The following is a 12,934-nucleotide window of genomic DNA, read 5'->3' on the forward strand; positions in this document are numbered from 1 at the left end:
ACCACACTGTATTGTCTGTGTTTGTTTGGTTTCGGGATCATAGAGATAAGTGCCGTCAATGTGTCACGACCAAAGGAATGTTGTCTGAGTAAAGCATTGGATGAGTTAGCAAGGAGAGGGGCGAGTTCAGCTGCAAATTTTTTATAGTAGAGGCTGGGGAGGCCGTCTGGGCCCGGGCGTTTATGGGGTTTAAGTGTCTTAATGGCAGCTAAGACTTCCTCGACCGTGATCGCGCTCTCCATAGACTCGCGACCATCGTTAGATAGCGTAGGGGTTGGCAGATTATGGAAAAGCTTTTCCGCTTGACGTAAGGGAAAAGTAGCTTTTGCCTCATAAAGTTTCGACAATTGCTTACGGAACTCTGAGAGTACCTTAATCGGGTTACTAGTAACAATATCCTTGGTCAATCTGAGTCTGATGGGGACACGAGCACGGTCTGGTCTGCGGAGACGCAAGGCTAAAAAGGTATCTGGTTTATTGGCTTTGGTATAGAGTGTGTGATTTGACCTGCGTATAGCCTTATCAGCTGACTCAGCTAGTAGGATGTCAAGTTCTAATTTGATTTTGTCAAGAATTTGTTTATGAGCTTCAGTAGGGGAAGATTGAAATTGCAGGAAACTCTGGTGATAGTCTGCCTCGAGCTGTTGTTGTTTGTGGATTCTATCTTTCTTGAGGTGTGATGCAACTGAGATACATGTGCCTCTGATCACTGGTTTGTGCGCCTCCCAAAGGAGCGTGGGGGAGATTCCTGGGGTGGTGTTGTGTAGTAAATAGTCTTTGAGGGCAATTTGGATATCTAGGCAATATGATTGGTTGGTTAAGAGTGCATCATTCATGCACCATGTTCTGTTTGTGAGTTGTGGTATTGATGAAGATACTGCGGTTATTACGGCACAATGATCCGTCCATGTGATTGGCTGGATTTTGGATTGAAGTAGAATTGGTGCAGATGCTATGGAAATGAAGATATGATCAATCCTGGAGAAGGATTTATGGGGGTGGGAGTAAAATGTAAAATTTTTCCTGTTGGGGTTGCATTCCCTCCAGGTGTCCAGAAGAGAAGCCTTTAGTATTTGTTTGCGAAATTGCACTGAGGGGGTATAATGCTCAGTAGTATAGGGTGAATTGTCTAAGTGTGGTTGTAGGACCGAATTGGAGTCGCCACACAGTGTTTTTACTACCTGTAAAAGGTGTGAGAAGAAAGGGTTAGGGTTGGAATTAGGGGCATAATAGGAAACAAAAGTTGCCGTTGTATCCTGTAGTAATCCCACCAGAATTATATATCGACCCTCCGGGTCTTTTATTTCGGATTGTAGTGTGAATGGAGTGGTGTGGTGAAAAGCAAGCAGAACCCCTCTATGTTTAGTTTCCGCTGAAGCGGTGAATACCTGTGGGTATTTAGAGCTAAAGAAGCCCGGGGTATGACGTTTGGAAAAATGTGTTTCCTGGAGGGCTACTACACTAGCTCTTAGGGATGTAAACGTTTGGAATGCTTTCACTCGCTTATTGGGTGAGTTCAGTCCTTTAACATTTAAAGTTAGTATATTTAATGGGGCCATTGATGGGTGTAAGGGGGACCATATCAGGCGAAAAGGAGCCCGTGTGAGCCGACCGACCGAGAGAAAGGGGAGAAGGAGTAGTAAAGTAAAGTGAGACAGAGAGAAAAGAGGGAAAAGGAGGGGGAAGGAATGTGAGCGTAGGGCAATACACTGAGACACAGTCCATACAGGGGGACTGTGGGTCAGTACCGCCCGACTGAGTAGCGCACCAACTCCGCGACCAGTAAACTAGCCTAAGAGCGGGTTCGCTGTAAAAGAGGGGTGCAATGACTGCTCCCCGCCGCAAACGGAGATAATAACATCAAACTAGTTTGTATGTTCTGCTTCATTATAGTAATTCCAGTTAACCGTAAATACCTGAGTAGGAATATGTTTAAGAAACGGGATATTCTTACCCAGAGGTGGGGGGGGGGGGGTAGGAGAAGGGGGACTGGAGAGGAAGGGAAGGAGGTAAGGGGATGGGAGGGAAGGGTGAGGGGATGGGAAGGAGGAAAAGGAAAGGAAAGGCGGGGTAAGGAGGAGCTAGGGATAGAGAGAGGGGGGCATTAAAAGGAGGAGGAGGGGGGGTGGGGGGGAGAGGGGGGAGGAGGAGGGTGGAGGAGGGAAAGAGGGGTGTGGGTGGGGGTGGAGGGGAATGAGTAGGGATATGGGGCGGGGGGGGGGGGGGGAGGGGACGAATAATAGGACTGGATATGATAAGTTACATTGAGTTTAGTGTATAACTCAGAATCTATAACCTAGACTGCGCTAACATTACATCGTTCAGAAAAAGGGATGTGATCAGGAAAGACCATATAGCTAGTCAGATAAGTTATACATGTACCTACTTAAAGTAGAGTAAAGGTATACATCTTACAATCATATGTATGAGTTTACAGAACAATAACATAATGTACTATAAAACAAAAGAAACAATATTAAAACGACTGAACCTGAGAGGACTCAAAGGGGTTTAGACGTCCTGGAGGTTGATACTCAGGACGCGAAGAAAACCTGTCAAGCTGTAGTCGTCAAACCGGTCTCGGCTGTTGCCGGGTATTCTTGGTGATATCAAAAGACAGTTCCTGCGGACACCACCGAGGACCTGTGTGCAAAAGAAGAAAGCAAATGGACAAAAAGTAGCTTGCAAGTTATTAACGTAGTGCTTGGGATTTCGGGCTTGGGTGGTAGCTTCCAGGCGATCGGGCCGGGGTTCCCTTCCGGATTGAAGTGGGATCAGGATTGCTTCATTTCGGGGTCGTGGCGTATGGGTGAGAGGCAGATCGAGCCGGTGTGCGAGGAAGAGATGCTTCTGACTGATGTGTTGGTGGAGTCAGGTGGAGCGATTCCAGAAGCCTTTGAAGTGATTCAGGTGTGGTACAGGTGTGCTGTTGTCCCAGGTGGGAGAATTGTAGGGCAAACGGAAACCGCCACGTGTATTTGAGCTGGTGCTGTTGCAAGATTTGCAGCTGGGGTTTCATAGCACAGCGTTTTGCAATGGTGAGGGGTGCTAAATCAGAGAACAGCTGGTACGTGTGGTCCTGGAACTGTAAGGAGTTCTTGTTGCGGGCTGCTGTTAACAGTTGCTCCTTTGTACGGAAGAAATGCATCTTAACAATAATGTCACGTGGTGGGCCATCGGCCTGGCATCGTGTAAGTGCCCTATGGATTCTATCGAACTCAAGGCGTTCGATAGGTATGGGGGGTGATAGTTCCTGGAACAAAGCGGTGGTAAAGGATTGGATGTCATCGATCGACTCTGGTATGCCACGGAGGCGCAGATTGGATCTGCGAGATCGATTTTCTACATCTTCTAAACGAGAGAGTAATATAGCATTCTCCTCACGAAGAGCCGTTTGTTCTTGGACCTGCTCTTGAATAGTTAATTCCATATCATCAACCCTGGTTTCTAAGTCTGCTGTGCGCTGACCTAGCTCACGAATTTCACGGGTCAGACTGCTAGTGATCTGGTCAGATGTTGTTTTTAAGGCTTTATGGAGCATTGATTCCATAAGTCTAATAAATGCTGTTTGTGACATACCAGGTTGTGAAATGAGAGGAGAATCACCTGGATTAGGGTGTACATCGCTGTCCTCCTCACTGTCCGGCACATCTGAGCGGGCTGGAGAGGATGCAGACTGTTCTGTTAGGGCTCGGGCCTTCGCCGCCATCTTGGAGGAGGCGCGGGCTAATGCCTCTTTGATGGGTTTAGGCTTTGTTTTACCTCTGTGCCCCGTTAAAACCATACCGGAGGGTGCTCTGGCTTACGGGAAAGCGATCCCTGAAGAAGGAGGCTGAATAGGTGTCTCAGTCGCTCGTAGTGGTTCCGAGTGTGCGGCGGGGAGTGCGGAGCTCTACAGTAAAGCGTCCGCCATGTCGAGCTTCGCGCATGCGCCCTAGCAGGACTTTTTTAGCGTCCTGCCAGCGCAACGCTCCAGTGTGAAAGCCCTCGGGCTTTCACACTGGAGAGACAGGAGCGGCTCTTTCGGGGCGCTTTGCTAGCGCTATTTTTAGCGCTGTAGTGCCTGCAAAGCACCCCAGTGTGGAAAGGGGTCTAAGTCTTTTTCTGACACTTGTTTCTTAGGTTAAAATCAATATTTTTTCCTAGAAAATTACTTGGAACCCACAAACATTATATATATTTTAGCAGAGACCCTAGGGGATAAAATGTCAATTGCTGCAATAGTTTGTCACAATATATTTGCCCAGCGGTCTTTCAAACGCAGTTTTCTGGGAAAAAATACACTTCAATGAGTAAAAAAAACAAAAAACTATAAACAGTAAACAGGGGGAACAGTGGTAATCTAGGATGGAAAAGTACCTGTCGGTACTAGTAGATGATAGGCTCAGCAATGCCAAGCTGCTGCTAACAAAGCAAACAGAATATTGGCATGCATTAAAAAGGGGATCAACTCCAGAGATAAAACGATAATTCTCCCACTCTACAAGACTCTGGTCCGGCCGCACCTAGAGTATGCTGTCCAGTTCTGGGCGCCAGTCCTCAGGAAGGATGTACTGGAAATGGAGCGAGTACAAAGAAGGGCAACAAAGCTAATAAAGGGTCTGGAGAATCTTCGTTATGAGGAAAGGTTGCCAGCACTGAACTTATTCTATCTGGAGAAGAGACGCTTGAGAGGGGATATGATTTCAATATAAAAATACCGTACTGGTGACCCTACAATAGAAATAAAACTTTTTCGCAGAAAAGAGTTTAACAAGACTCGTGGCCACTCATTAAAATTAGAAGAAAAGAGATTTAACCTTAAACTACGTAGAGGGTTCTTTACTGTAAGAGCGGCAAGGATGTGGAATTCCCTTTCACAGGCGGTGGTCTCAGCGGGGAGCATCGATAGTTTAAAGAAACTGTTAGATAAGCACCTAAATGAATGCAACATACAGGGATATACAATGTAATACTGACACATATTCACACATAGGTTGGACTTGATGGACTTGTGTCTTTTTTCAACCTCGCCTACTATGTAACTATGTAGTAAAGTTAGCCCAATTTTTTTTTTTTGTTTTAATGTGAAAGATGATGTTACGCCACGAGAATCGTCATCTATCTTCTAAGCAAAAAAATTGTGATTCTCATTTTAGCCAGAATCGTGCAGCTCTAGTACATAGTACTCCTATCCATTCACCAAAAAAAGTGTCAAAGTAAGAAAAACAGACAGGTTTTTGACAATTTCTTTATTAAAAAATTAAACAGTGCCCCCTGATGTAAATCCATTGTCAATCATGCCACCGCGACCCGAAAAAGAACAAAGAAAAAAAAAAATGCTCCTCCTTCATTGATGGCCGACTGCCGAATACCACCTCCTTCGCCGTTTGACAGTTCTTATATAGGTAAGGGCAGGGCCACCTGGCGATGTCACCTGGTGGCACTGCCCCCTCGTGACATCACAGAGGGGTGCATGCTGGGTCGGTGACGTCACAAGGGCACAGGACCACCAGGTGACATCTCCAGATGGCCCCACCCTTACCTGTATTAGAACTGTCAAACATTGAAGGAGGCATTCGGCAGTCAGCCGTCCTCGCGAGCGCAGCTCCTTTCTTTTTTTATTGGGTACTGGCAGTGCGTGGGCGTCGCAATTGACCATGGATTTACATTGGGGACAACTTTCTTCTTTTTTTTTTTTTTTTTTTTTTAATAAAAGATTTGTCAAAAAGTGTCTCTGTATTTACATTTATTTTTGACGCTTTTTTTGAAAACGGGTAGGGGGTACCCCCCTACTCATTCACATGGAGGTTGGGGCAGGATTTGGGGGCCCCAGATTCTGATAAGCCCCTGCCCGCAGACTCTCACAATCATGACCATCAACATGGGGGCAAGGTGCTTTGTGGGGGTATCATGTGGCCTAGTACGGTTCAGGGCAAAGGCCCCCCTTCCTCACATGCTGGGCTGCATGTTCAGATAAGGGTCTAGTATAAATTTTGGGGAAGGGGGGACCCCCATGCTTTTTTTTTCTCCATTGTTTTTTTTTTTTTTTTCGGCATGATGTGTGTGTGATAGCCGATGAGTCATCTGTTGTTAAGGATGCGGTGGCCAGCTATCCGGCTCCCTCCTTAGCAACCAGCTATTTGTCAAAAAACATCCTAGGGGTCCCCTGACCCCCAGACTGTTTTTTGGCAAATATCGCATGTGATACCGCCAGCAAAACCCTGGTGTTAATTATTATAGCATGCTTTTTTTTTTTTTACTCTCTGGTCCGTTTGTGAATTGGACTCCAGAACTTTTTATGCAATATTTACCGGCACTTTTTTTTTTTTTTTTTTTTTTTTCAGTAAATGCCACATAATCTTCTTTTTTCTTTTTTTGACCCAATTTACCATCCATATGCGATAATTTTATGCAAATGCGTAACCTGTGTCTACGCATAGTGACAACTTCAATCATATTTTACATTTTCTTTACATTGCAGAAAAGATGAGCACACCGAATCAGACACCACAGAAGGAAGCAAGTAAAAACCTTGAGAACGTAGATGATCATAGCTACCGTCAAGATAAAAAGAATCGGGCAACACTCAGGACAACAGAGAGGGATCAGAAGAAAAATGTGCAATGCTCATTTATGCTGGATCCTACCTGTAGCTCCTTGCCAAAAAAATCTATACCAGATGTTGATCTTAATAAGCCTTACCTCAGCCTTGGTTGCAGCAGCAACACCAAGCTACCAGTGTCCGTGCCTGTTCCAATTGCTAGGACTGCGCGACAGACCTCTAGAACAGACTGTCCAGCTGACCGCTTGAAGTTTTTTGAGACACTTCGTCTTTTGCTTAAGCTTACTTCGGTCTCAAAGAAAAAAGAAAGGGAACAGAGAGGCCAAGACAATAACTCTTCAATGTGGTTTAATCAGTCTAATGAACTCTTTTGGCTAGAGCTACAGGCTTGGCATGCTGGCCGCAGTATTAATGAGCAAGATTTGTACTTGTATACAGCTCGACAGGCAATACCTGAAATCATTAGTGAAATTCTAACTTTTAAGGTAAACTATGGGAGGTTGTCTGCTGTCAGCAATGGTGACAATCTCAATGGACCAGTTGCAGAAGGTCAATATCCATGCCCCCATGAAGCTAATTATTTTGGTTATTCAAGCTACCATGACCATATTCAGAAACAGAGAATTTCTTTTGAGCAAGTAAAACAAATTATGGAACTCTTGGAGTACATTGAGGCACTTTATCCATCTTTACAGGCTCTTCAAAGAGATTATGAAAAATATGCAGCAAAAGACTTTCAAGCACGAGTGCAGGCACTCTGCTTATGGCTCAACATAACTAAGGACCTCAACCACAAGCTGAGGATTATGGGAACTGTTTTAGGTATAAAAAACCTTTCTGACATTGGCTGGCCAGTGTTTGAAATTTCTTCACCACGTCCATCAAATGGTCCAGAGGAAGACGATGACATGGAACAAGAGGGGAATATGAGCACAGATGGTTCCGGAACTTGTACAGAAGATAGTGATGAAGAGAATGATGACATAGACAATATGCTACAAGCTAGTCATGAAACGGACAGTAACCAAAACAGCAAATTAAAGGTTCACTTTATGAAGGAGGACCACTGCCCACAAAAACTGGATAGATTTGTGTCTGAGGATGACTCTTGCTGGGGGAATCCAGAGTGCAGCCATGAGACTGGCTGTAACAGACACTGCTTAACTTCAATATACAGACCCTTTGTGGACAAAGCATTAAAGCAGATGGGGCTGCGGAAGCTAATTTTGAGGCTTCATAAATTAATGCATGGCTCACTTCAGAGGGCTCGAATAGCATTGATAATGACTGATCAAAAATTGGAGGTAAGAATTTCAAGGTATTTTTGTACTGGCATTCAGAGATAACTTCAACCTTTCTGACTAGATGCTGTTTGTAGGAATAATTTTCAGCAGTAATGTTTTTATAGAAAATGTATTTCCTATTTTAAATCCTACTCCAGGTAAAAACATTTTTTGCTAATAGTCCTCCAGCAAGTAAAAAAAATAGCACAGCCTTCAACATTAATTCCATTCTGCAAGTAGATGTCCTAAGTCTTCCTGACTGAATGATACCTAGCACTCATTCGGCCTGGAAGACTGAGAATTTACATTCAATAATATATGCCCCGCTATGCAGAGAGCGGCACTGGTGTTATCATGGCATTGTTGCTTTTCGCAGTACTGAGGACCACTCAGAGCTGGATAAGAGGAAGTACACTGTAAAAGGCAAGGATACAGAATACAAAAAAGAATGCCTAAATGACATGCTAGGGGGACTTATGGGGGAAGAAGTTTGAATGAGAGGCAGAGGGCAAACCCAGAAATTGGGCTTTATATTCAACCTGAGAGGATAGGTTTATGAGGGCTGTCATTACTGAGCTATTTGCAAAGGTGCAGACTCTAAGGTTTCACCCTGATCCTGGTTTATCTGCTTTAAACCATTATTTCTGCAGTATAATGTGGCCATAGTTGATAAAGTCCAAAGAACACATAATCAGATTTCAGTTTATTGCAGTTTTCAAAATAGATTCTTATTGGTTACTTTGCAAAACATTGCACTTTTCTTTGACCTACTACAAAAAGAGTAAGGCCTCATGTGCACTGCTGCTGGTAAACGGACGTTTAGGAGCAGTTGGGCATTTTTTTTCAACTGCTCCTGAACTCTCCTCTGTTATCTTATTGTTTACAACATCTAAAATATACACAGCCTACCATTTATAATACAGCACTAAGGCGCCCCTGGTCACACCGGTGCGACTTGTCATGTGATTTGTTAGATCCAAATCGCATGACAAGTCGCACCGTATTGTCGGCAATGGAACTGTTCAAACCAGTGCAAGGGCGACTTTGCGGTGCCCGACCGATTTAAAAAAAGAAGTTCCTGCACTATTTTTGCCGATTTTCAGGTGTGACTTGCATAGACATCTGTGCATTAAATCTCACAGTTGTCAGTTAAATTGCACCTGAAGTCCACTGACATGTGACTTTGAAAACGTGCGATCGCAAGTGAAGTCGCACAATTTCAAAGGTGACTTTGGTGTGACCAGGGGCTTAAAGCCCAAAAAGATCAAAATTGCTGACCTATTATGAGTTTGTCGGTACTTTTTAAATTGAAAACCAACAAAAATGTATACCTGTTTATCAGATTACCACAGATGTATACATTATCATTTTTATAAAAACAAAAACTTATATATAAAGTCTGTATCCTGAAGAAGGTCTTTCATTATTGTTTTATTGTTTTTTTGGGGGGCACAGGATCTGATACATGCGTGTTATACTGTTGCTTACTAGAGCTGCACAATTAATCGTTAAAAAATCGTGATCTCGATTCACCTCCCCTGACGATCTCTCCTGCAGAGGTTGCCGATTCTTTCAAATAACAAGTGGAGAGACTATCTGCTCACTCAGCTGTCAAAAGAAAGCATCCAGGCATTCTGACAAGTCTTTAACTTGATACATTTTAACTAAGCTTCCTTCTTAGATCAAAGGGAAAGAACTTCTGTGTAAATAAATAAGCTGGGCAGTCTGCCAAGTTTTGTTACAACCTGTAAATGCAGGAAGTTTAACCACTTAGCCCTCATGCACACAGGCTGTTAAAAAAACGTTATGAAAACGCCAGTATCTTTGCAGTGATTTTTTTAGTCCTCATGCACACGGATGTTTTTACAGCTGCTTTTTTGAGCTTTTTTTGCAGCTTAAAAAGGCCTGTCTATGTTAGTCTATAGCTTCATGCCCACCTAGGCGTTTTTGAGCTGCAAGTGGCATAGGCGTTTTTAAGCTGTAAAAAAAACCCAGGACCAGTGGGTTCTGAGAGACGTTTTTCAGCTGTAAAAACGCTCTATTGCTGAAAAACGCTCAAAAACGCTCAAAAACGTCATTCACCAACGTTTTTTAGCGTTTTTGATCCATTGAAAAAAAAAAAAAAAATGAAAAAAAAAAAACGCTCAAAAACGCTAACGCGGAAAAACGCTCAAAAACGCTATTGCAAAAACGCTGAAAAACGCTGAAAAAAGTTTAAAAAAATCACTGCAAAGATACTGGCGTTTTCATAACGTTTTTTTAACAGCCTGTGTGCATGAGGGCTTAAACTTTTTTCAACGTTTTTCAGCGTTTTTGCAATAGCGTTTTTGAGCGTTTTTTTTTTTTTTCAAATTTTTTTTTTTTTTTTTCAATGGATCAAAAACGCTAAAAAACGTTGGTGAATGAAGTTTTTGAGCGTTTTTCAGCGTTAGAGCGTTTTTACAGCTGAAAAACGTCTCTCAGAACCCACTGGTCCTGGGTTTTTTTTACAGCTTAAAAACGCCTATGCCACTTGCAGCTCAAAAACGCCTAGGTGGGCATGAAGCCATAGACTAACATAGACAGGCCTTTTTAAGCTGCAAAAAAAGCTCAAAAAAGCAGCTGTAAAAACGTCTGTGTGCATGAGGACTTAAAGTCTAAATCTTTTTCTGACACTTCTTTCTTAAGTTAAAATCAATATTTTTTGCTAGAAAATTACTTGGAACCCCCAAACAGTATATATATTTTAGCAGAGACCCTAGGGAATAAAATGGCAATTGCTGCAATATTTTATGTCGCACTGTATTTGCCCAGCGGTCTTTCAAATGCAATTTTTTTGGAAAAAATACACTTCAATGAATAAAAAAAAAAAAAAAAAAACGAAACCGTAAAGTTAGCCCAATTTGTGAAAGATGATGTTATGCCGTGAGAATCGTGAGAGAATCGTGATCTATCTTCTGAACAAAAAAAATCATGATTCTCATTTTAGCCAGAATCGTGCAGCTCTATTGCCTACCAGATATTGGATTCCAGCAAATAAAGCTTTTAGTCAGTCAGATATATTCCTGAACACTCCCATCAAGTTCCAGTTTTTTTTGTTTTTGCTAGTGTCTTAAAAGAATAGATTTCTTCTTTATCTGAGAGAAGCAAAACCCTTTCTACAAGACTTCTACTATCAAGATCTCCTTGTTCTGCAGTTGAGATCATTTGTTTACTGCAGAGAGATCATTTATGCAATTTTCAAAGGCTGATCCTCAGCATAATCTTGGAGGTCATACCTTGACCCCACCGTGCTGAAGATGTGTAGTCGGCCTGTTCTGTGACCCTCCTAAGGAACTGGGCTCTGCTGTGGGTGCTTTCCAGGACACCCGGTGTACTGTGTGAATTGGCTGCAGAGAGCTTTACAGGTCCAGAGTCACAATACATCTGGTGGTAGAATCTTGTCCCTGGAGTATGTTCACCAGAGAGAGTGAAGACTGTCTGTATGGGGCAAGATTCCCTGGATCCTGTCTAGCAGTCTCCAACTTGTCCTCATTGTGTGGGCTGCAGGGCAACATCCCAGGGCACGGCTGCAGAAAGTTAAGAGTCTTGCCCTTTAAGGGAGCTTGGTGCGTTATTTGTACTATTGATCTCTGTAAAGACTAGAATATCTACATGCTGGTTTGACAAAACTTTGCACTCAGGGATATATTGCCATTGTTCCAAAAACAGGAAAGACTTCAGGGTTTTATCCAAACCTTTTCACTGCCCCCACAGCAAAAAGGGGTATTTGTCCCATTCTAGACCTAAAGGCTCTCAATCTTCATTTAGGCTTGAAAATTCTTCATAAATCTGTCAGGTAAATTATTGCTTCCCTTCATCCGATAGACCTCCTGACCTTTGTGGATATTCATGATGCCTACTTGTTCCTAACTTTTCAGCGCATCAGTTCTCCCTGTGTTTTGTGCTGAGCACCCCACAATACCAATTTGTTGCTTCTGCACCTAGGATCAACACCAAAGTACTAGCCCCTATGCTTTCTTCTGCTTTGTTCACAAGGCATCCTCATAGTATGATACCTAGACTACATTCTCCTGAGAGAACAGTCGACATGGGTCTTGTCTGTCAATGTCCATCAAACTTGGCAGACGTTGCACAGGTCTGGTTGTGCCATAAACCTTCAGAAACCAGCACTGGAACCAACTCATCGCTTGAAGTATTTAGGTCTCCTAATAAATGCATCTCAGTCCAAGTTTTCTCTTCCGCAAGACAAACTCCTGAATCTGCGCACTCAGGTTTGAACTTTTCTGTCTAAGAGCCATCCAACCCTTTGTTTTTCATGAGGGTTTTGGGCTTGGTGGTTGCCTTATGCCCAGTTCCACTCCAGATTGTTGCATCTCAACATTCTTGCTGTGTGAGACGAGAAGGTGTAACTACTAGACAATCATATGTCACTGACTCCTTTGATTAACCTTGGCCTGGTGGCTCACACATCCAGCCCTGTAGTTGGGGAATTCCTTCCTTCCTTTGGTCTGGAGGATTCTTGCAATGGATGCCAGCCTGGCTGTCTGGGGGGGAGTCAAACAACCTATTGGTGGGGACTTGCTGAATACAACTTAAGGGAATCTTGATAAGAAGTAGAATTCTTGTAGATTGTTTTGCTTCTCCCAGAGATAGATGTCCATTCTCCTAAGACACCAGCAAAAAAGCTGTAGCTTGATGGGAGTGGGAGGGGTAATATCTAGCAGACTAACAGCTCTTTTTGCTAGTGTGCAACCTCCTGTAGGTCACAGTATAATGCCTCTTGCAACAGAGGTAACCATGTGTCCCATAACAAGCGCTAACAAAAGGATTTTACAGTTAAAGCGGAGTTCCACCCAAAAATGGAACTTCCGCTTTACGTGATAGTTACCCAACTGACATGCCACATTTGGCCTGTCTTTTTTTTTTTTGGGGGGGGGGGTACCCAGTTTTTAAGGCCGCCAAGCTCCCACTTCCTCCTCTGGCTCTGCAGCGCCAGAAGGAAGTTCACCTCTCCCCCTCCCTCCAATCTTCTGGGACACATCACAGGTCCCGGAAGATTGCCCGGCCATTCACGTCGCGCAGCGCGGATTGCGCATGCACAGAGTGCGCCTGGCTGTGAAGCCAC

At 43.5% G+C, this 12,934-nt stretch overlaps 1 protein-coding gene across 9 annotated transcripts in view; it reads left to right on the forward strand.

Moving 5' to 3' along the window:
• Nucleotides 1–12,934, forward strand: part of MAP3K4 (mitogen-activated protein kinase kinase kinase 4) — a 257,666-nt gene that overhangs the window by 83,550 nt on the left and 161,182 nt on the right. For all 9 annotated transcript variants that reach the window (XM_073627458.1, XM_073627459.1, XM_073627463.1 and 6 more), the window contains exon 3: nucleotides 6,464–7,848. In XM_073627458.1, coding sequence (XP_073483559.1) covers nucleotides 6,464–7,848 — 1,385 coding nt within the window. The remainder of the gene's footprint in view (nucleotides 1–6,463; nucleotides 7,849–12,934) is intronic.

This window comes from Aquarana catesbeiana, linkage group LG04 (genome assembly GCF_042186555.1).
Source record: "Aquarana catesbeiana isolate 2022-GZ linkage group LG04, ASM4218655v1, whole genome shotgun sequence".
NCBI classification, from domain to species: Eukaryota; Metazoa; Chordata; class Amphibia; order Anura; family Ranidae; genus Aquarana; species Aquarana catesbeiana.